The sequence below is a fragment of the Seriola lalandi genome, unplaced genomic scaffold (assembly GCF_002814215.2).
Source record: "Seriola lalandi dorsalis isolate HSWRI2012SDOR001 ecotype SW California unplaced genomic scaffold, Sedor1 jcf7180002054357, whole genome shotgun sequence".
In the NCBI taxonomy this organism is placed as follows: Eukaryota; Metazoa; Chordata; class Actinopteri; order Carangiformes; family Carangidae; genus Seriola; species Seriola lalandi.
The window spans coordinates 1,023,756-1,045,322 of record NW_019524910.1 but is presented as its reverse complement, the minus strand read 5'-3'; the positions used below and the strand labels follow the sequence as shown (position 1 = coordinate 1,045,322).

Sequence of the window (21,567 nt, the reverse complement as noted above, 5' to 3'; positions counted from 1 at the left end):
AAAGTTTCATAAAGAAAGAAAAAAAGGCAACAGGAGGAAGTTTTGTTGTTTAAGAGACCTGAGAGGATTTATGTTTTGTATTTTGCTTTTCATTTAATATTTTCATAGTTTTTTACTTAGTTTTTTTCATATTTTGTGCAATTTAATGGTTGAATTACAGAATTAAAAAATGTAAAAAGAAAATATGCATGTATAAATGTTTTAATAATTACAATTAAACAAACATATTTTTTAATTGAAAGACTAAAATACCAAAATATTTTTTGTCATTTGAGTCTTTCAGCTCAAGTGGAATATAAAGTAAACTGTTCATCACCATGATGTTCCATTGATTTATTGTAAGTTAGTGGTTACCTATTGTTTGTGGTTCCTATAGGAGCCCAGCCACTGGCTCACATCCTTTCATCCAAATATTCATTTATATATTTTTGCTTTATTGCCTGGAAACAAAGGACCACTTGTGAAAACTCATTCAGGCAAAGATCTTAACTTACAGAAAAGTGTATTACTGAACAGCAGCGATTACAGATGTTTGTTAGATATTTATCTCGCCCAGTATGCAAATTCCTAGGTCAGGCTGAGAACTGGTGGTATTCCTGGGTCAATGTGCAATAAATTAGGTTTTTGTTGTTTGTAGATTGTGATCTCCGCTATGAGAGAGAGTGTGATGCTCAGGTGTATCTGATCTGTGCTCCCAAAAAAGAAGAAGTGTGTACGGCTGCAGTGCATCGTGACGTTAACACATTTAAATCGACTGTCCGGCCTCTCTACGAATGGTAAACAGGTACTGGAGGTTTGACACATATAAATATACCTGTACAAATACTGTACACCTGCACTAGTGTGGCAGCTTTCACCTATTAGGACAGAAACAGCCTCATCTGAGGGAAACACTCAGACATACAAGATGGTGAGTTGTCACGAACCTACTTTTGATGATGTTCACAGATATTTGGAAGATGAAAAAGAACCTTTTTAGTCCCCTATAGCTTCGTGTTCTTTATCATTATTATACTGTAGGTTTTTGTGCGAGATATTAAGGTTTCTTTGCCTGTGTGTGTGTATTCTAGGCATCCTTCGAAAACGACATCAACCAACACTTCCAGGATGCAATCGATGTGATTCAACAGCATTCAAATAATTCATATTATGAATCAGGTAAAAGCAGAAATCTACATGACAGCAGACACAGAACTTATATTTATTCTATTTTAATTGATTTTATGTGCAAGATTTTGTGCTTAAACAATAGTGATTTTTCCTTTCAGAGTATACACATTGTGAAACTCTGGGCACTCAGCACCCATCTCTGCAGTGTCCTGTCTATGACTGGAATGACACAGCTGTAAGTAGTGAACAGACGACAATAAGACGATGTATGTATCAGAGATTCAAGGATGCACCATCATTAGGAGTCTTTGTGATTAAAAATACGTGTCTTACAGCAGCAGTCCTGGTCTCAGGTCATCCCTGATGTCTCCTTTGGTCACACCATACCAACTGAATCCCCTCATTTCTACTCCATCTTACCACCACAGAGGAACAGCAAAGGTAAGAACATAATTTGGGAATTTCCCGGGAGTTTTGAGAGTTTTTCTTCTATTGTATGAACATTAACACAAAATCAATTCAATCCCCTCAGGTCGTAAGAAGCTCAGACTTTATGAATACCTCCATGAAGCTCTGAATGACCCCAACATGGGCGACTCAATCCAGTGGACGGACAGCGGCAGCGGAACCTTCCACTTCATCTCCAAGAACAAGGAGAAGCTTGCTGAGTGCTGGGGCCAGCGCAAGGGCAACCGCAAGACCATGACATATCAGAAGATGGCAAGAGCTCTGAGAAACTACAGCCGCACCGGTGAGATTATCAAAGTGCGCCGCAAACTCACCTACCAGTTCAACCCAGACATCCTGCACAGGCTGGGCTCAACGCAGGTGTCCCTGCACCTGCCCTGCCGCCCTGCACAGGAGGAGGCCCACGCCCAGCAGCAGAACCCGGCCGAGCAGAGCTACTTCAGCTCTGCAGCGGTGGACTGGCACAGCTGGTACGGACACTACCAGCTGCAGGAGGACTACGACCTGGCCTCCAGCTTCACCTCACAAAGCACAAGCAAACTCTGAGCCAGAGGTTTGGTCACTGGGAAGAATAATATGTTATAGTGGGACTATTAACATCATGTGAAGTGTTCAAATCACTTCATTCAGAAGTGGTTAAATACCCCTTATTTTGGTATTTTGTGTTGCATGTAGAGGAGTATTACTGTAAATTAATTTGGAAATACTTGAATTCTGTAAGTGAATCTTTTTTTTTTTTTTTTTCTTCCTTTTTCTCTTTTCTTTAATAGAAAACATGTAAATAAAAACTGCCTCATTCAAACTAAAACTTGACAAGATTTGGATCATTTTGATCAGACATCTTTAGAAAACAACACACATTGTCAGCAGTGTTGAACTGTTTTAACATGTCGTAGGTTTAACAGGCTGAAAAAAGGAAGTCAGTCTAATGAAGACGTGAGGACGGAGTTTTAACAGGGAGTTCTCAGAGACTTGTTTATTTCTACTGTCACACTTTCTGGGTTTATTACTTGTCAGATTATTTCATAATTTGCTTTTTGTGAAGGAGTAGGGTATTGTAAATTAAATGCCAATACTTCTTTACTACAACAGATGAATGAACCTTTAACCAACAAAATACATTTTTATAAGACCTGCAGCCGATGCTGGCACTGGTTACACCTTTGACATATTTAAAGTTTAACAAGTTGACCTCTCCTGTCACACACAATAAAGCACTCATTAAGAGTCTCATTAAGATTGAAGAACCAGTTAACAGGTCCTTAAATAAAAAGACTTACAGCAGGTCTTTGGCAGAGCATGCAGAATTAAATGTCATGTTACAGAGCAATTGATGAAAAATAATAGATTATTATAAAATATCTTATATGTTTCTCCTGAAGTGGGAACAGTCAAGACTGACCTGCAATAATTCAAATAAAATGAAAATCATAAACATGGCTGTGGAAGAGATAATAATAATTATATTTTATATTAATAATAATCTACTGTATATGTAATATAAGTTTTTTATGGCTACAACAGGAGCCAGCAGCAGCAAACAGTTTTCAGCATTCTGTGTAATGACATGTAAATTGTGATAATTCGCTTGATAAATGTATTAGAGAAAATGTATGTTTATTTACTGACTGTGTAAAATAAATCAATCTATGTACTCTCTTGTGTGTTTGGTTTTACTGAGTTGATAAAGATACATTTCTGCTGCACTCGTATCCTTCGTCCAACAACAACACACTGCCATTATCATACAAAAATATAAAGTGCTTTGGCACATTGTAGTGAAATATTACAACAGGCACACTACAAAATATGAAATTAAGACACATCCTGAGAGGAAAAATATGGCAGCAAGTGTGTTTTTCCTGAAAAGAGCGCTTTGTGTAGAGGCTGCCTCCAGGCCAGGTCTTATCTGGTTCAGCGGGGAGGATGTGGTCAGTGCTGGGAGGCTTTGTTGATGGGTTGTGACTGGTGCTGGTGTTGGGGCTTTGTGGGATGGTGGTCATTGTTCCTGTGAGCCCGGGCTAGAAAACGTCTGGTGTTATGCAGAAAGACCCGTTCCTGTGGGGGGTATAATAAGAGTCTGGGCACTTGAGCGTTTCAGAGTCAGTTTTGTGAAATTCTCCCAAACTGCAAGGACTCCTCTGCATTAGAATCAGCCTCATCTCTGATGGTAAAGATCAGACTTTCAGCAAGGACGACATCAGAATTTCTTAGAAAATGATCTTTTAAGGGCAAAACAACGAGAAACAACCAAGCATTCAAGGCTGATTTTTAATCATTTATCTTTATCAGAATTCTTTCCAGGAGACTCAGTCTGATTTGGAGGTGATCTTAGAGTTCCTAGAGGAGTACTACAGACAAAACACTGGAGAAAATGGTAAGAGGAAATACTCAGGAGTTAAATTCTTATACTTAGACTCTAAGTCTTTGAGAAACTTTTTGCTTTTTCCAGTGGACAAGATGTACTGGGCTGCAGGTGTGGATGAAAGAAGTGCACCTGTGGATGAAGTGTCATGTGAGCAGCGCTGGACGTGGTATGAGCCACCTGTAAGCACTGAAATGTTTCATTTAGTCCTTTTTTATCCACTCTTATATTACTGCTATAATATGTGTAGAAAACTACTTATCTGTGGTCAAGTCTGTTCCGTATTCTGCAATCTCACACTTTTCTGTTAACGTTCTTTCACTCTCTCATTTATGTGTTTCACTCCTTCACCAAAGAGCATCAAGCCTGCACCTCAGCCCTTCCTGGCACAATATGCCCCACCACCCCTCAGCCGAAACACAACAGCGACATTATCTGATCATGTATCAGTGCCAAAGTTTGTATCAACACGACACGACGAGTCAACCAAACACCAGCCCACAGTGGCGGGGAACGGTGAGTTCTCCTTTTTTTGGTCACTAGATACTGTTATTGCCAAGGTTGCTAGTAGCCCGAGGGAAACAGTACCAAGAGAGCAAATAAGAGACCTTCCCTTTACTGTAAAACCCATCGAGCTGTGCATGGCTTAGCTCAATAGCTGTTTTTACATATCTATCAGATAACCGCAGTGTTTACAGCTTCAGCCTCTCCACTAAATGGCATCCCATTAGTGAGGAGATTTTCGGGGAATTGTTGTATTTGAGGAAATGATTAACTGTAAGCAGCGCTAACTGCTCTAGTGTTGCACAGCCGCTGGGGCATTCCCTAAAACCCTATTTCAAATCCCTGTCAACGCTTCTTCCTACATGGCACTTACTGCTCTCTCAATGGCTGCAGGTAGAAAAGTGCGACTCTTTCACTTCCTCTTTGAGATGTTGGAGGATCCAAACATGGCCCACTGTGTGTCCTGGGTGCCAGCGGCCGCCGGCGTTTTCCGTTTTTCCTCCAGGAACAAGGACCAGGTGGCGGCACTCTGGGGGCAGAGGAAGGGCAACAAGAGGCCCATGACTTATCAGAAGATGTCCCGGGCCCTCAGGAACTACGCCAGGTCCGGGGAGATCTTCAAGGTGAAGAAGAAGCTCACCTACCAGTTCAGCCGAGACACCCTGATGTTACTGCAGAAGTTTCATCGAGCAGATTTCTAGTGTAAACTAGATTTTGTGTTACTCGTATCGTCTCATATAAAACTCTATATGTTCTCTTTATACCTGTTTTTTATGTCTAGGAACCTGAACTTTAATTTTAAGCATTTTTCCATTCTTGTGTGACAAACTTCTTGACAGCTTCTGGTGTAAATAATACAACATAAATAAAGAAAAAGATATTTTACAGTTACAGTTTATGTGCTGTTATTAGAGTTGGTGAAAATAATAATGAAACCCTCAGTGAATCTGCTGAATGTTGTCACCTGGTGATATCAAGATTGTTAGATTTTAGTTGACAACGTTTAAGCTCTTAAATCCTTTAAAATAATCTATATATCCTTTAAAAGTTCTGTCTTCCCCCGAGAGAAAAGAGTCGTGCAGCCTCTTGACCTGTTGACAGGTGTGCACTTGCATGTGGGTTTTCATTAATGTAACAGTGTTTGATGGCTGTTAGAAGCCAGTGGGTGTCAGTGTAGTCCATCTCATGGCCTCCAGTGTCTTTTTTTTTTTCTTCTTTTTTTTTCCTGAGTGGCCTGACCTCATGGCTAAATCGCCTCTGTGATGTGAACTCTCGTCTGTCCAAGGCAATACCAAATGGTTTTGTGCTCTTTGTAGCAGACCCACATGATACTTCCCTAAGCCTAGTATTTACTGCTGGAGCCCACTCTAAGTTATAAATGGGCTAACTGAGCTATGGGTGTCTGTTACCAAGAAAGGCCACATACTTCGAACCAAATTATGAAAACAGTCTCTTACAGAAAGGGCATGTTCTTAATTGAAGGCTTCCACGTTACACGATATCTGCCAGCTCGTGGTATGGATCTTAGTTTATAGTTAGAGTGACTCTAATGCTATGATGCTATGATGGGAAATTACTGACAGCAGAAATAAGCTGCATTCCTGCTAACAGACAGGATCCATGGCCCAGAAATAGAGCTGTGCCTTGCCTTGACTTTCCTGTTGGGTTTTCTGAGGAATTTATTGCCCATTTCTTAAGTGCACTTCCGCACTGAGACCATCAACATGCTCAAGCAGTAATGATATCGGTAGATTCTCTGAGTTAGCGTTAGCACTGTACAGCTGATGAGGCTGTTTGCTTAAAAAGGCCAGACTTGTTGCTTGTGAATCCAGCAGGTTTCAGCCTAACTGTTTAAACTTCACAACCTTATTAAAGGCCACACTTGATTTATCAGTGGCTTTGATTGTGCGAAGAAGATGGATGAAGCCCAAAGCAGGCAGTTCGATGACAATTCACAATGAAACCCTGTTTTCATGTCAGATACACATGTCAAATGTCAAGGTTTACGACAGCTCTCTAAGAATAGGCCATATAACCACCGCCCAGGCATCTCCCCACTGTTTATTTGCCAAGTCGGAAAGCCTGCTGTTCTTGGACAGCATTACCCTGGATTAAGCTGATATCTGGCATCTGGCATTGCTGCATGTCATCTCAGATTTTCTTTTATAATAAATCCAGAAATTCTCTGAATATGTTGTATATCATCTGAGCACAACACGGGATTGTCAGGAAAATATTACATCAGCCTCAGACCTGTGACAATGATGACACCTATTCCTTTTATATCCCACCACACGATTTTCCAGTCTCCTTCACCTACTTGTGTGGTGCAATAAGGAGTCTGATGCCCCACCAGAAGACCTGGATGTAATCTGGAAATACTGATAACAAATCTATTCTTAGCTGAAACAGGCCGCTGTGATTTCACAGACAACAGGTCGCTATAACAATATTGACATTTTGTGAAATTTTTACAAAATCTTAAATCTGTGGAACTCAATTATAATTTTTTTAAAAAGGTATTATTGCTCCAAATATATGATTAATATTTTGTCCTGGGTGGCACATTCCTTTGATTACAATGAGCGTGGGCACTGTAGTTTATTTTGAGTTGATCCCACACACACCGTCCTGCAGCTTTAAATACTAGCACACTAAATCTGCAGCCACAAATAGTCCCCCAATACATTATTTACGCATGTTTGAGGGACATTTTGATAGAAACTACAGTGCAGAGTTGTTTGAGGAAATTATTTTGCCTATTAAAAGAAAAAAAAAAATCAAACCGTATGTTCATGACTTTTAAGATTTAGTAGCTCTTCAGTAGATGCTAATAAGCCTAGCAGGCATGCAGACCAAACACAGCTGTGTTTATATCAAGTTTAAGTAATAGATCTGTGTATGTGAAGGTTTATCTGAAGCCAGAAATACTGTGCAGCAGTTTATAATAATCTGAGAAGTTCTTGGCAGCAACTATTTTATCCATTTGTGCGACAATCGTGAGGTAACGGGTAGAAACATATGGTACGAGTTATAAAATAATCCAACTGGAACATGCGCTTGTTTACATATAATTCACCACCACGGCGCCTTCCCAGATGATCTTGTGTTGCAGCGAAAGTTAAGCTAGGGTTCACTCTTTGTGTTGGCACTCCCACCGGGGAGGCAGACCGCCGTCCACAGGCTGAGGAAGTCGTAACGAAAAACTGACTATCACATTCATGGTTTGGTCTTTTCAGGGGAGATGTTGACGATAACTAAAACTCAGAATATTGTCTTAACCTTTAAGTAAAAATGAAGGAGCAGTTTTACAGCCAAGGTCTAAGAAAATGAATGATGTCACTTGGTGGGTAGTTGGGTAGGGGACATTGATGCTACAGTAGGTGTAAGACAGAGATCCACTGTCTATTACAGAGAGGAGGGGCATGTCACCTCTCTATATAAGGCCTGAAAGCCTGTCCCCCCTGGATCTGTCACTGGTCCTCTCTCCTCCCCCACGGAGATTTCCAAACCGTATCCCTGTGCCCTCCTCATCTCCCATCACTCTGGTCTGAACGGGTCCCAGAGGTTTTTTTCTGCCACTGTCCTATCATCATACTCTCTCCCTCGTGGACTGAGAGGGCTCCCACGCCTCACCTGGACTCCCATAGACTCACACTTCCCTGAAGGTATCTACCTCCCTGCACCTTTTGACTCCTTGACGCTTTTCTTGGGACGCGGCTCAAGATGCCAGAGCCCACAAAGAAAGGTAGGAGTGTTGCGAGTGAGGATGGGATTAGCATGTTGCCTGTAGCAGTAACATCAAAGCATGTACCAGCCTCCTAATAATGCTATGAGACCCAAAACAGACCAACTCTGCTGCATTGATTTTCAGGAAAAAAAATCCAGACGTTTATCGACTATCACTGAACCATGATGTGTTTCCATGTTTTTTTGTGTCATGCTCGCACTCTTATTGTCTTTGACCAAGAGGAGCAGTTAGTTGATCCTTTCTGCAGGGAGCTCCATCACTTCATGGCTCGCCTGCCAGCTTGTTCGTAGGAATCCTCAAAGTGACTTTGACAGTGGTATTGTATTACTGATGCATGCGTGTTTCTACCATCCTGGGGGCAAGAGAAGATTTGAGGTTTATGAACAGATACTATTGTTGCTGGGTGGGTGGGTGGGTGGGGGGGCACGCTGGATTGTTCTGGGTGATGCAGCCAGAGAAAGACGTGATGATGAAGCGCAGTGGAGGAATGTTGATGAGTCCCGAGCCGGACATAAGCCCGTCGTGAAGGATGATGCAATTGAACTGAGCGAGGGTTGGGCCGTAAGATGATAAATAATAACCTGACTGTAGTTGGCTCTTTGATGACTGATTGAAGGAATGGCCAGTTTGGACCCCCACCCCAACCCCCCACCCACAATTCAAGTCCATAATCAACCACTCGCAGCATTTGAACCCCCGGTCCCGCCCTCACGTTCTCCACACCATAACGCCACTCATCTGCACCATCATGTCCATCAACATTCCCTTTTAATCCGGTCTTGTCTGTCATTACGATATGGTATTACTCCCACCCTCTCTATTCGCTCTGCTCTTTCGGGGTCTGCTGGTGACCCAGACATGACCATGTAGAGGAAATGGAACATTTTTTTGGGGTCCTGGAAGCCTTCCTGATGAGAGCTGATACAAGTTTTTAATAAACCCGTCATCCTCTAGAGGACCATTGATCTGTCTGATCAGACTTGATTTGCACATAGAAACTAACACATTTTTTTTTTGTCCGTCTTCCTTTGTTGCTCTCACTGAGATTTCCTCCTTTGCGTTTCCTCTTGCAGAGGTTTTTTGGGGGTGTTTTCTTTTTTCAGTTGGGGCAAATTTGTCATTAGAAATTTTGGTTATATAAAACAAAACAACTTCCTTTTGGAGAGAGGAGATTGCATTTTTCAAAACTAGGTGTATTGAAGCTATTTCATTGGCACTGATACATCCAGGAGGATGAGGCTTGACAGCTTTAAACAGCCAGCTGCAAGCTCCAAAATCCCAATCAACATTGTTTAAAGTTTTGCCCAGTCTCTAGTTGGGTCATTATCTACCTTTGTCCTGGCGATAGTGTACAGTGCAGTTGCCCCCACAGTGTCCATCGACTGCCTTAGACATCTCTGATCCCCTCAGAGACAAAGCTGTGGAGAAATAGAGGCAGCAGATTCCAGTCTGCTAAAAACCCTACCCATAAATAGCAGCGTAGCCCAGAGCAGCAGATAAATGAGGGTAGAAAAGTATTGTTCTTTAAATGAGTCTGAACAGCTGAAGAGGAGGAGGCCAGAGCTGTTGTTTCAGACACCCCACTCTCAAGCCTTTAAAAAGTCCGAACCAGAGATGACGGACTGGCTGAGTCGCCCGCAGATCTCTTGGGACCAGGATTCTTGTCCCTGGAATAGTTCAGAATGAGTGCACTTTTAATCCCCATCCCTTGTTCCCTGCCATCTCCGTCCGCAGCCACCTAACCCCCCTCCCCACCCTTCCTGCGCCACACGCCAAAACAGACATCTCCCTGCCACCCTCCGTTAAGGATGGATCACTCAGAGGTCGGCCACCTCCCTATCAAACCTCTGACCCTGTGCCCGCCGGTCTTACAGTACTGTCCTCGCTACAACTGCGTTTTGGGTTTCAGCCGTGGTGAAGCCCGTGTCCTCACCTCGTGAGATTTACTGTCACTGAGGTCCATCCATACTCTCCCTTGGCTTTGTCCTCTGACACTGTTGCATTGTGTTACGGGATACCGCCTCATAAATCAAACCCGTGGTAAAACACAGGGGGAAGGCCTGTCAGCAGCTAATTGCCACCCAACTACAACTCTCATTCTGCATTCAGACGCTTATAGTCTCATAGGAGTTCCAGGATATAATCCTCATCTGACCAGAAACACATCAAACAAGGAGTCAAAGTAAAATACAGAACCACAACGAGGGCAAACACACTATCATTAATGTAAGCTCATCTTTATTAAAGTAATAAAGGTCTATATTAGGAAAAATGAAGCTGCCGGCAGTTTGGCTCATGTCAGAGCCTGTATGAGCCCTTCTGTCTGCGCGCCAGCAGGAGCAACAGCTGAAAATACCTGCAGCCCTGTCAGCTGCACTGGGAGTCCTCAAAGGTAAAACAAAACCTTTCTCCACTCTCATTATCTCAATGGTGATGAGACAGAGAGCGAGCAAGGCTCATTCTCGGGTGCATGATGTGACCCTGCAGGATTGTGGCGCAGTGGCCAGCGACACATTGTTTTGAAGTGAGGTGGGAGTGCGGCTAATTTTGACAAGGAATGCTCAGAGGGAATCATTAGAAATGGAGGGATATCAGAGGCGAAGAAGCGAAGGGAGAAAACGGATGGTAAAAATGGTGCATAGTTAATGCATATACGAGGAGTTAGGGTTGCAGTATTCATAGACTGGCTGCAAAAAACTCTTGATGAAGGGAAGAAAGTGAAAGGTCTCTCAAGTCTCAGAGTATCAGTTGTGTTATGTAAAAGGATTTCAAAGTAAATTCAGGCTGCCATTGTTCATACAGTCAGTCAGTAACTACATGGAAAAAGTGGGACACAGTTTGATGTTTTGTCTCTCTCTGTATTTAAAAAAAAAAAAATGTCTGAGATGTGTTTTGGAGACATGCCCAGCACACCCACCCATCGACCCCCTCCCCCAACCCAAGAGAGACCTTTTCATAGACACACCCCATGGGAAAGATGACTTATGACTTATACCCTTAAACTACAGAAGAAATGAGGTTGAAACAGGAAGAAATGATATCCCTCTTGATCTCGTTCACCATGAAATTAAACATGTAATAAAATAAAAGTTTACTGGTACAGACAGATCCAAGGGAATAACACACAGAGTCATAAGCACAGAGGCTTCCCTGAAGAATTCAGCCTGACATGGTCGAACATGTGATGGCAACAGAGCTGTCAACTGCTGTCACTGCAATTATGAATCGCTAATCCCTCTGCCCATATCTTTTTTCCCATTCCTTTCCTTTTCACACATGCTAAACTCAAATTAATGATTGACACCGGATGACTGATCGGATTTAGTGATGGCGCACTGCCACAACACCAGACGCATGTACACGAGCAGGTCCTCCCACAGCGTCAGCAGTTTCAGCCCATGCCCCACAGTGTCGTATGTTCACTATAACGTCAGACTTAAACTCAGGCAACGTTGGTTTCTTTTAACCATGGTTCCCTAAAAAGCACTGCACACCTGTAGTAAACCCACACAGGTGATTTCATTGATTTTGGATGATGTGATCACTTCTCAGGTCTCTGTGGGTGTCTGCACATTGTTTGATTGACGTGTCCTGGACTGTACTGTTAGCTTTGTTGCACCTGTTAGAGTGGGATAAATTACATCTTCATCATTCATTCTAATCAGTCCATTGAGTCTGATGACCTCACATTCAAAACCTGAGCTGAGGTCTAATCATCCAAAAAACAACACCTGTGCAGGTTTGCAAGGCCCTTAATCAAGTAGTTCCTATACCCCAACAAAAGATCTTTTCCAAACCTGAACCGGACCAAACTTTAATCCTAGAAGTGTCAGATCAGAAAACACTTTTTCTTTTTTTAACAGCGATTTGAAATGGTTTCGGAAGGTGCTGAAAAAAGGTTGTTGCCCCACTGATCAGATCAGAAAATGCTCACACATTTTGCAATGTACTGGAGGCAATTAAAAAGTATTATATTATATATATTATATTATATATTATATTATAGACAGAGAAAACCATGAATGATCTTAATGTTATCTTGATCATCAACAACATCCAACAGCTTTGGAAACAGAAAATTAAAGCTGAGCAAGAGCAATAAATACACAGTTGCCCCGGATGTTGCATGACTTGTCTGAAGCTCCCATGTGTACAACCTCTCACGGCTCTATGCTCCATTAACCCACTAATAACAAAAGGAGGCTAATTTTTTTTAACCCCATCATTGCATGCCGAGGGGCCGTATGGATGCTTTGATCTGCTGAGGCCCTGCATTGAGTCCTGTTACTCGCTCTGAATGTCGTATCCAAACGTGTTTCTATTGCTGTGCCCCCCCCCCCCCCCCCCCCCCCATGATTAGCTTTGTAAGTCTAGACAAGGCAGAGGGCAAACAAATGGTGTGTCACGGGGGCCTCCATTATAATCAGTTAAGACTTCATGGTGTCTACGCATGAGGAGACAGCCATCAGAGGCAAAGATGATATGGCTTAGTGGTGAATGGATATCAATAAAAAAAAGGGTCAATGTGCACAAGTGACAGGACGTGTTTGAGTGATTGCATTAGAGCATTACTGCATGGGATCTTGATTCTGTTTGACCCTGATGTTTTTTGTTTTTCTTTCTTCAGATGGGACGCCAAATGGCCAGCCAGGTGAGTGGACGGCAATAGACATGTAATCTCCTCCTGTCACCTCACAGTCTAGCGGATTATAGCTGCACAGTGTATGCAGTTGAGCAGACGTACAGTCATCAATATTGAGCTTAAAAACATGGGTAGTTTTACAAGCTGAAGAAACATGTCACGCACTTTCAGACGAGAATACCTGAGTCAAAGTGCACACATCAAATAAGATGCACAGAAAAACTGAGCAGGTCTTCATATGTAACAGGACGATCACAGGCGCGCACGTAGCGTGAATTTGCAAACAAAGCCACATAGGAGTGTAAATGTGGAGCCAATAGTCGGCAGTATGGACGTGCTGCTGTGCTCCAGAGCGATCTGTGGCGACGACCGAGCTGTCAGCATCTCTGACATTCCTCTCACCAGCCAGCTGATCCCTCGCTGTTGATTCAGCTGACGCCCCTGCCTTCCCATGTGAGCAAGGTGCTGGCATGCAGCTGGCTTTTTGCCGGCGCTAGGCTTTGACCTTGGAGCTGCAGCATCTTGAGGCTCCAACATGTTCGGAAGGGGGGGGGGGGCTGTTACCTGGAAAACTTGTCAGATAAATGATAAATAAATTCTTCAGAGATATTTAATACCATTCAGATCTTAATGGTGACCTCCTGTGTCATAACCAGTGTCGGGCAAGTAACTAGAAAAATATATTCTTACTAAAAAAGTGATTACATCACCACAAAAAGTAATTAGTCTCATTATTCTCATATTACCTGTGCTACGAAGCCATCTCTGTCAAAGATGTTAATAAATCTCCAAAGTGTCCATACTCACACACATCACACACTTACACACACATGTAGGAATAGAAAGAATTGGAGGTACTGTCCTTTAAGCGCTAGCTCAGCCTTATCCCTGGTGACTGTGCGCAGCAGCAATAAATAATTTGGTCCCTCGCAGTGAAGCTACACCGTCCACTGTGAACTGAACCCCAACTGGACCCCGAATTCAGGGGTGGAGCCAGATATTGTGAACCTTCGGGGCTTAGCCTGAATTTAAAGGAGCCAAAAATGAAACCACTGCGTTCTCTGAGCGAAGCCCAAGCGCTCCGCTAGATGTCGGGCGACCTGTAGATGGCGATATTTCCCCAGTAGCTAAAACAGCTCCATAGATTTGTCAAGTCAGAGAGACTGAGGGGAAAAGACACCACATTAAAGTTATATTAAAAACTCTATAAAACATTCGGAAACAACCGGAGCTGGAGCCCTATAAGCAGAAACAGGATAAAGCTACAGTATTATATACATACAATATACTGTATAGTGGTAACTTGAATTTCAAGCCATTTTCAATGCAATCCCTCTCGTTGCCAATGCAAGCACGTCGTACTTCAAAGTGTGTAATAGTAATATAATAATATATAATGAATGCACAATACTGCCTGACGAAGCATGACACTTCCAGCTAGTGTTGTGCTGGTGCTACAACAAGCAAAAGGTACCATCACAACACCTTGACGGAAGGATTAAGTATGATCCAGCCTTAAGTCTTGATATAGTTTTAACTCGGTGTGTTTATTAATGTGCATATCAACTATGAATATCAATGAGTTTTCCAAACCTCTAATCTTGACATATTAACAGCACAGTTTGTACAACAGGAGGTTAGTTAACGATGCGATTCGATCTGTGACGGGTTTTTCCTGTGTGTGTCATGTGTGTGTATCGGCAGTGAGGGTGGTCTGAAAGTGTGAATGCCATGCAGGCAGGTGGGTGGACTTCGATGTGTGTGTCAGTACACATTTGTGCATTGCTCTGTCTGTTTGTGTGTTTGAGTGCGAGACTGAGAGAGGCGTTGTAGATGCTGAAGCTTTGTGCTTATTAAAGCAGCTGTTCCATCCACCACTATATTTGTCACATGCTCAGAAAGTGCACCGCCCTTACCTGAGATTTCCCTGGAGGTTTCTCCACCCCCAGGTGGGTAATCCTGACCCCTTCATCTGCCCCAAGAATGTTTTATTCTTTTCCACATCACACTCACATCACGTGTTCGTTTGGTGTGTGCCATCACAACTTTTTTTTCTCCTAATTCACTCTGAGAGACCTGAATCTGCACTTTTCTTGTGGAGGTATGATAGCTCAGTTCACCATATGATCACACAAAAAGTGAATTAGGTTAGCACTTAATAAACCACCCCACTTATTGTGCAGATATCCACATGCCTGCACTGCTCAACATGTACTTGCTTTGGTTCTTGGTGCTGTCACTAACTAATGCTGTGGCTGTTGTTGTATTTGTGTGACTGACATATTGAGTCATCACACAGGAGGTGTGCAGTGGAGGGATTGGGGGAATCTGGATTTTACTGACTCTGTTCAACTCAGTCAAAAGCCAATATGCCTGTATGGAGGACCGAAACTGACATAATTGACTGACTTGACCGAAGTAATATTAACTGGTGCCCTTAGATGAATATCTTTGGGTTTTGCACTGTTGGTTGAACAAAATAAGATAGTTGAAGATGTCAACTTTAGATCTTGTGATGGGCATTTCTCGACCTTCTATGGATCAAATTATCAATCAATTAATCGAGAAAATAATCGACAGAATAATTGATGCTTAAAAATTGTTGTCTATAATGTTATTTTAATTGTTTGTTGCAGCTCTAAAAAGATGATCATATGAGTGAATAAAGTGAGACATCAATAAATAATAGTTAATAACAAAAGCAACACTTTTATTGGCCTCCATATGTTAAATTTTATACATTCTGTGCAGGTCAGTAAATCCATGCCTCCTCGATCACTTTACAGTATAGATACGCTATGACCAGAGAAGTAGTCCATTAGCAAACACTATCACAACACAAGACACCATGGCCTCAATAATTTATTAATGGTATTTTTAATTTATTGATTTTGTTGAATTAGATGTATTGATTTTGGATGTCAGATTTCACCTTTTGAGGATTGTGGCTATCTGGTCATTAGCAATTTATACCTGCCTCATTTGAGCAAGCATCGTCTTGCAAGGCTGCCAGTGTTTGTGCTCGATGCTTGCTGCTCCAGCCTGGCGCTTTGTCTGCTGTACAGAGGCGGTAGCAGAGGGGAAAGAGCCAGTAGAGACTGATGGGAAGAAACCAGAGCCCCCAGAGCCTGAGCCATTACAGGCTGTGGTGGCTCAGGAGCCGAGTCCCACTGAGAATGGCTCAAACCAACCACAGCCTGGTGGGGTTGGGGAGCAAGCAGAGTCCGCTAACTCCACTGTAAAGGAAGAGGACCCTTGCTCTCCCCCACCACCTGGTAAGTATTACTCTTAAATATGAATCATTCCCATGTCTCTCCTAGTCAAAGCACGTTTCTACCCCTCTAGCAGTTCAAATGCTACTGAAACAAGCCATGAGAGTCTTTTGAGTCATTTCAGTTGCACACTACATGGCTCAGCAGCTTGGCGAAAACTGCCCTTTTTTATCTTACATGATTTAAAAACCTAGATTTAGTTGCAGTAGTAAAAGCTAGTAGATTTAATTTATTTCCCTGCTAAGAATGCTATGGACTTCACTCTGACTGATTGAAGCCATGCATTGATTTATCATTTGCTTTTAAAACAATGCTCTCATGCCAACTTGCCTTTAAAGCATGCAGACTTCAAAGAAAAAAAAAAAAGAAATCCACTGAGAACTTAATGGTGCTCTGGCACATTAATAGCAGTGTCTAAGATTTCAGACTTCAGAAATAAAGACTAATATAGACTAACTGAAATGGCAAACTGAAGGTGATGCAATTTGTATGCAAGGTGAGTCATCAAACTCATTCAACAAATGCATTATTCTGTAATGAAGAAATATGAATGTATAGGCAGAACAAGGCAACAGAAACAAGCAAACACATACATTAAATGTAGGGCTGTCAAGGCAGCCAGCTGGTTACCTTCTATCAGTTTTGTTTGCATAGTGTCTTTAGCTGAATTTGTCTTCATTGTGTGGAGGCAGATAAAGCTTTTCTTTTTCTTTTTTTTTTACTTTTTATGATATACCAGTGTGTGTGCTTGTGAGCGAGCTTGTGCTTTTGTTACGGCAGCTTGAGAAGCTTGTGGCAGTGAGTACAACCAGCACAAAGCTTTTCATGCATTTGTGAGCACACTGTTTCATCTCTCAGACATACATTAAATGTTTTTATAGGGAACGGTCAATATCTTGGTCTCATTCCTCCTGTCCAACAGCTGCATGTCATGATCCATTCAAAGTCTTGTCTAGCATGTGATCAATGGCCTTGTTGGCCTGCCAGCCTTGTGTCTTGTTGGCCTGCCAGTGATGGACTTGGAGCTTTTTGATAGGTGGGTCTATTTGTCAATGACGCCTTTATTGCAGATGATGATGATGCAGCCACTGTCCCATCCCCAACATCTCAAGCAGGTTGGTACCCATAACAACCCTTAATACTTCCTAATTTATTCCTCTTCCACCTTTACTCTTTGAGGACGGTTGCAATTGAGCACTCAGCAGGACTGCTTTTTGGGAGGTACATTAAAGTAGCCTACTCTGAAGTTGAAGCACAAGTTACCAGTATGTTCTGTATGGCAATAATCGGTCAGTTACATGGTGGGGTTATATCTTAGTGCCAGGGCACTAAAAAAATAAATGTGAGGCTCATGGTTATTGTTTTAGTCTTCAGCAGCTGAAATTATACATTTTTTGTACAGATGTTCATGTTAAATCTGTAAAGACTATATATGCTTTGTGCACTGACATACATGTAGTAAATGTATGATTTCTACATGCAAAATGCTACAGAATAATACATGCACATCAACCTTTATTTATCTCAAATAAAGGTATAGATGTGACAATGATATTTCACATGTATATATTACGTATATAAAATAAATACATGGATGTGTTTTTGTGCATATGCATGTTAATACAAATGCTCATTATTGGTTAATATTTTAACATCTGTTAAAAGGGAATGCTTCTGATTAAATATCAATCAATTTTGTTTTGATTTATAGCTACTTTAAGAGAACAGATCATGCTAACAAAATGTTGAGCGGTATTCCTTTTTATGTTGATACACCCTATTTATTTATTTATTTATTTATTTATTTGCTTTTGTAAAGTATTCTGGCATTTAGGACATTTTCTTACTTGCTTTCTTAACATCAATATCAGTTTCAACTCTGTGCGTCCAAAGATAGCTCAGTGACGTATGCGTGGAGTTAGCCTAGCTTAAACACTGGACACAGAAACAGGGGGAACAGCTTGCCTCTGTCAAAGTGAAAAGTAAAATGAAAAAAAAATGCCTTCCAACAGCTTTAAAATATCTTATTTAAATGTTTATACATAAAAAAAAAGAATTTGTACATTAAAGTTGTTTAAAGGCACTTTTGACTGAGCTAAGCTAACATAACTTTCCCTCTGTCTTTACGCTAAGCCTGGCTAAATACTGTGCCATCACTGAATGTACGGAGATGAAACTGAGTATTGTAAATTATATTGCTGAAGTTTTAACTTATTTACGACATTATTTGGGACCGTCTCAGAGACGATCCTCGATGCTTCCTATTAAAAAGCTTAATAAAGCAGTTGCGTACATTGGGAAGTGAAACAGACATACAGTACACTTGCCATACCAACCGGTTCCTTGAAGTCTTTTGGCTCGTATAACAATGTGTTGCCCGCCATATACTGGGATGACGTCACAAAGATTAAACTCACTTTCCTAGACTCTTTGAAAGTTTTACAAATACAAAACCTCTATGGATTAAACAAGACTAGGTCAAAACCTGTAAGTGTCGAGAGTGCATCATTGGCTATTTGCATTCTAACTAGGGTCAGTCGGTTTCAGCCATTTATTTGTTTGCCTCTCTCCTACTCTCTGTGCTTCAAACGCGCTATGTTGGCAACACTGCAGGATGTAAATGCCACCCAAAACAGAAACTGTTTGGGTCAATTCACTTTGTAAGTGCAACAGCCAATGGAGAAACACGAATTCATTCGTATGGCATTCGAAAGAACAATTGTGGAGTTATGATCACTCAGTCAGTCAGCGATAATCGGGATTATAAGGCTGGCCTCGCTGTTGCGGCTCAGCCAAAGATCATAATAGAAATAGTAAGCACTTACTTTGTTTGCAGTTGTAGGTGTCCTGTCAACAGTTTTAGGCAACAGTCCTCTTTAGAGGATGTGATATGGTGTTAAAAAATCAAAAATACAAAAACAGAAAAATAGGAATTAAATGAAATGAAAAGACGAACGCGCAGCCACTTCCCTAAGCTTTTGAATGGAAAGCATCCAGTTGCTAATCACACCCACACTGATGTACACACAACATTCATCAAACCATCCACAAAAGTTGAGTTTATCCTGATTAATTTCAATGACAACTGTGCTTTCTTCACAGAGGATGCCAATTCACTCAAGAAACTCTCAGTTGAGCTGCCTAGTAAGATCCCTCTGTTAAATCCTACCACCATTTACCAGTACCAACCAAACCAGCAGCTTACTCTGAAGCAGAATGACCCACTGTCTTGAACATAGGAAACATGCTGGAGACATGTTTATCTCTAGATGTCTTTGTGTGTCTGGAAGTTAGTTTTTCAACAGAAGAAAGTGAAGATTTTGAAAATCTCCCTGCTAACATATTAATATACATCACTTAATGGACTGATGCTTATTTTCTACCTTTTTAATTTTAATTTCAGGGTGTTACATGAGCCCGTGTTTTAGTTTTCTGTACACCTAAATTGCTATTTATGTGAATACATTTTGAATTCTGATCGGTCATATCTACTTCTTCTATAAAAAAAAATCAACAATCAGCATTCAATCAATATTCAAAATATAGTCTAAAAGCAAAAAAGAGCATAGAAGAGATGTTTTTTTGTTAGACTTTTGATTCAGAATTCCTCCAGCCAGTGCTTGCAAATCTTTGCTTGTTGGTTTTACCTTTTCTGAGTGTGTGCTTGCTTCAGTGGACTTTACAGTACTATTCCTTACAATATGCTGTAAATTTCTCTCTGTCTTTGTTTAGATGATAGCGTCCCTTTGCCAGCCATGGGGAGAAAAGACTCAGGTAATTAAGTAGCAGTCAAAAAAAAGACTGTTACAGTAATTATGTTTATTTTTTTCAAAAGGAATTTAGACTGATATCAAGAAAAGCAGCTTTCGTTTTTTACCCACGGTACATAGCTGGTCAAATCAATCCTCGCAGGCAGCATTTGGTAGACAAAATTTTGTCAATGGTGAACTTGCATAAAATGTAAAGACAGGCCCACACAACGTTAACAACATCCACAAGATCTGGGTAACAACTATAACATGATTTATCCACATTCAGACCTCCAGGATTGCACAGAAGAATGGAGCATCAGGAAAATGAAGAACTGTCAAACATGAGTTTCCATAATAAACCATTTTTATGTTTTCATATTTCTATGTGCCCTATGATGGAAATTAGTGCCCTTTCTGCGTTTCACATCATCTGTTTCATGCTTTCCATGTTGCTAGCTTAAATTCTGCTGCTGTATGTGGTGCGATTGTTGAAAGTGAGAAAATGCATTAAGATGTGTGTCTTTTAGTCTTTCTGTCCGTCTTTGTAACTACTCTGGTAAGGCTAAAAATTTCAGATGAAACATGAAAGGTGGGTGTATGAATTCCTTACTGTATTATTCTTACACAGTGGCAATGGAGATCTGTGTGTCATGTATGTGTTTCTCCTACCCGACCAGTGTGGTCTCTGGGAGAGGGTCAGGCCCCAGAGGAACTGGAGAAGCCCGTTGACACTCCACCGCTGTCCATCCTGCTGATAGAGAAACCTCAAAGTGGCACCGTCCCTGTGGGTGAGCGACAGCACACTAAATAGATGTTTGCAAAGACAAATATGAAGAGAGACTACAGAAGATGTTCCACACATTGATAAGACTGTCATAGGGTTGGGTACAGCCAAAATATCTGACTGCATTAAAATGAGCAAGGGTGCTTACAATAGGAGGATTGTGTTATTTCGCTTTTTGAAACTTACACAGCCTACCCTCTATGACAACTTCCAAGGTCTCAGCATTGTTATTAATGTGATTGTTATTGTGAGTTTTAATGATTAATCAGTCATATTGTATTTTCTGTTACCAAAGGTGGAGACATCACCTTTGTCGCCAAGGTGGAGGCCAAAGATCTGCTCCGCAAACCCACTATCAAGTGGTTTAAAGGAAAATGGATGGATCTGGCCAGCAAAACAGGGAAGCACTTACAGCTGAAAGAGACCTTTGACCGACTCACCAAGGTACTGTACAACAAGGCACCCACCCCCACCTCCCCTACTACCACTCATGAGCTTGTGAGCACCACATTACATGCAAATGGTGCAGCTATTCCAATTCCTATGTATCACTCCCATGGCAGGTCCACACATTTGAGATGAACATCATCAAGGCCAAAGAGAACTATGCTGGGAATTACAGGTGCGAGGTCACCTACAAGGACAAGTTTGACAGCTGTTCCTTTGACTTGGAAATTAAAGGTTTGTCAGAGGAACAAAGTGCATTATATTCATCCTCATATATGGGAAAAATAGGACAAAATGCAGCCTAGCATATGTGTTTTATTGTCTTGCAGAAGCTGAGCAGTCACAGAGTATTGATATTCGATCAGCTTTCAAAAGAAGGTAATAAAAAGAACATGATGCAGCTACAAGAAATGCAGATATTCTGAAGGAGTCAACAGCACGCAGTATTCAGAACTATTTATTGTTTTTCTCT

At 41.4% G+C, this 21,567-nt stretch overlaps 3 protein-coding genes across 11 annotated transcripts in view; all 3 read left to right on the top strand.

Moving 5' to 3' along the window:
• Window positions 1-831: 831 nt before the first annotated feature.
• Window positions 832-3,232, top strand: spic (Spi-C transcription factor (Spi-1/PU.1 related)). Its single transcript, XM_023408239.2, has 5 exons — window positions 832-910; window positions 1,071-1,158; window positions 1,269-1,345; window positions 1,446-1,551; window positions 1,643-3,232. Exons 1-5 carry the CDS (start codon window positions 908-910, stop codon window positions 2,122-2,124), a joined length of 756 nt encoding a protein of 251 aa, XP_023264007.1. The 5' UTR covers window positions 832-907; the 3' UTR covers window positions 2,125-3,232.
• A 293-nt stretch (window positions 3,233-3,525) lies between these two features.
• On the top strand, window positions 3,526-5,273 carry spi2 (Spi-2 proto-oncogene). The gene is made up of 5 exons (XM_023408166.2): window positions 3,526-3,748; window positions 3,871-3,955; window positions 4,031-4,125; window positions 4,300-4,459; window positions 4,841-5,273. Exons 1-5 carry the CDS (start codon window positions 3,746-3,748, stop codon window positions 5,146-5,148), a joined length of 651 nt encoding a protein of 216 aa, XP_023263934.1. The 5' UTR covers window positions 3,526-3,745; the 3' UTR covers window positions 5,149-5,273.
• Window positions 5,274-7,918: 2,645 nt separating this feature from the next.
• The window catches only part of mybpc1 (myosin binding protein C1), a 30,694-nt gene continuing 17,045 nt past the window's right edge, over window positions 7,919-21,567 (top strand). For 3 of the 9 annotated variants that reach the window (XM_023408175.2, XM_023408172.2, XM_087174497.1), the window contains exons 1-11: window positions 7,919-8,195; window positions 12,826-12,849; window positions 14,739-14,789; window positions 15,906-16,115; window positions 17,183-17,227; window positions 19,215-19,256; window positions 19,845-19,886; window positions 20,542-20,652; window positions 20,944-21,092; window positions 21,212-21,329; window positions 21,425-21,473. In XM_023408175.2, coding sequence (XP_023263943.1) covers window positions 8,174-8,195; window positions 12,826-12,849; window positions 14,739-14,789; window positions 15,906-16,115; window positions 17,183-17,227; window positions 19,215-19,256; window positions 19,845-19,886; window positions 20,542-20,652; window positions 20,944-21,092; window positions 21,212-21,329; window positions 21,425-21,473 — 863 coding nt within the window. In that variant the 5' untranslated portion in view covers window positions 7,919-8,173. Of the gene's footprint in view, window positions 8,196-12,825; window positions 12,850-14,556; window positions 14,582-14,738; window positions 14,790-15,905; window positions 16,116-17,182; window positions 17,228-19,214; window positions 19,257-19,844; window positions 19,887-20,541; window positions 20,653-20,943; window positions 21,093-21,211; window positions 21,330-21,424; window positions 21,474-21,567 lie in introns of those variants that run through there. The other 6 variants (XM_087174496.1, XM_087174498.1, XM_087174499.1 and 3 more) reach the window with 6 other exon arrangements.

Excerpts from the sequence above, each read along its gene's own strand:
- spi2 (XM_023408166.2), top strand. Across the intron at positions 4,126-4,299 it reads GGACGTGGTATGAGCCACCT|AGCATCAAGCCTGCACCTCA; the intron begins GTAAGCACTGAA and ends CCTTCACCAAAG. Across the intron at positions 4,460-4,840 it reads GCCCACAGTGGCGGGGAACG|GTAGAAAAGTGCGACTCTTT; the intron begins GTGAGTTCTCCT and ends CAATGGCTGCAG.
- spic (XM_023408239.2), top strand. Across the intron at positions 1,159-1,268 it reads TAATTCATATTATGAATCAG|AGTATACACATTGTGAAACT; the intron begins GTAAAAGCAGAA and ends TTTTCCTTTCAG. Across the intron at positions 1,346-1,445 it reads ATGACTGGAATGACACAGCT|CAGCAGTCCTGGTCTCAGGT; the intron begins GTAAGTAGTGAA and ends CGTGTCTTACAG.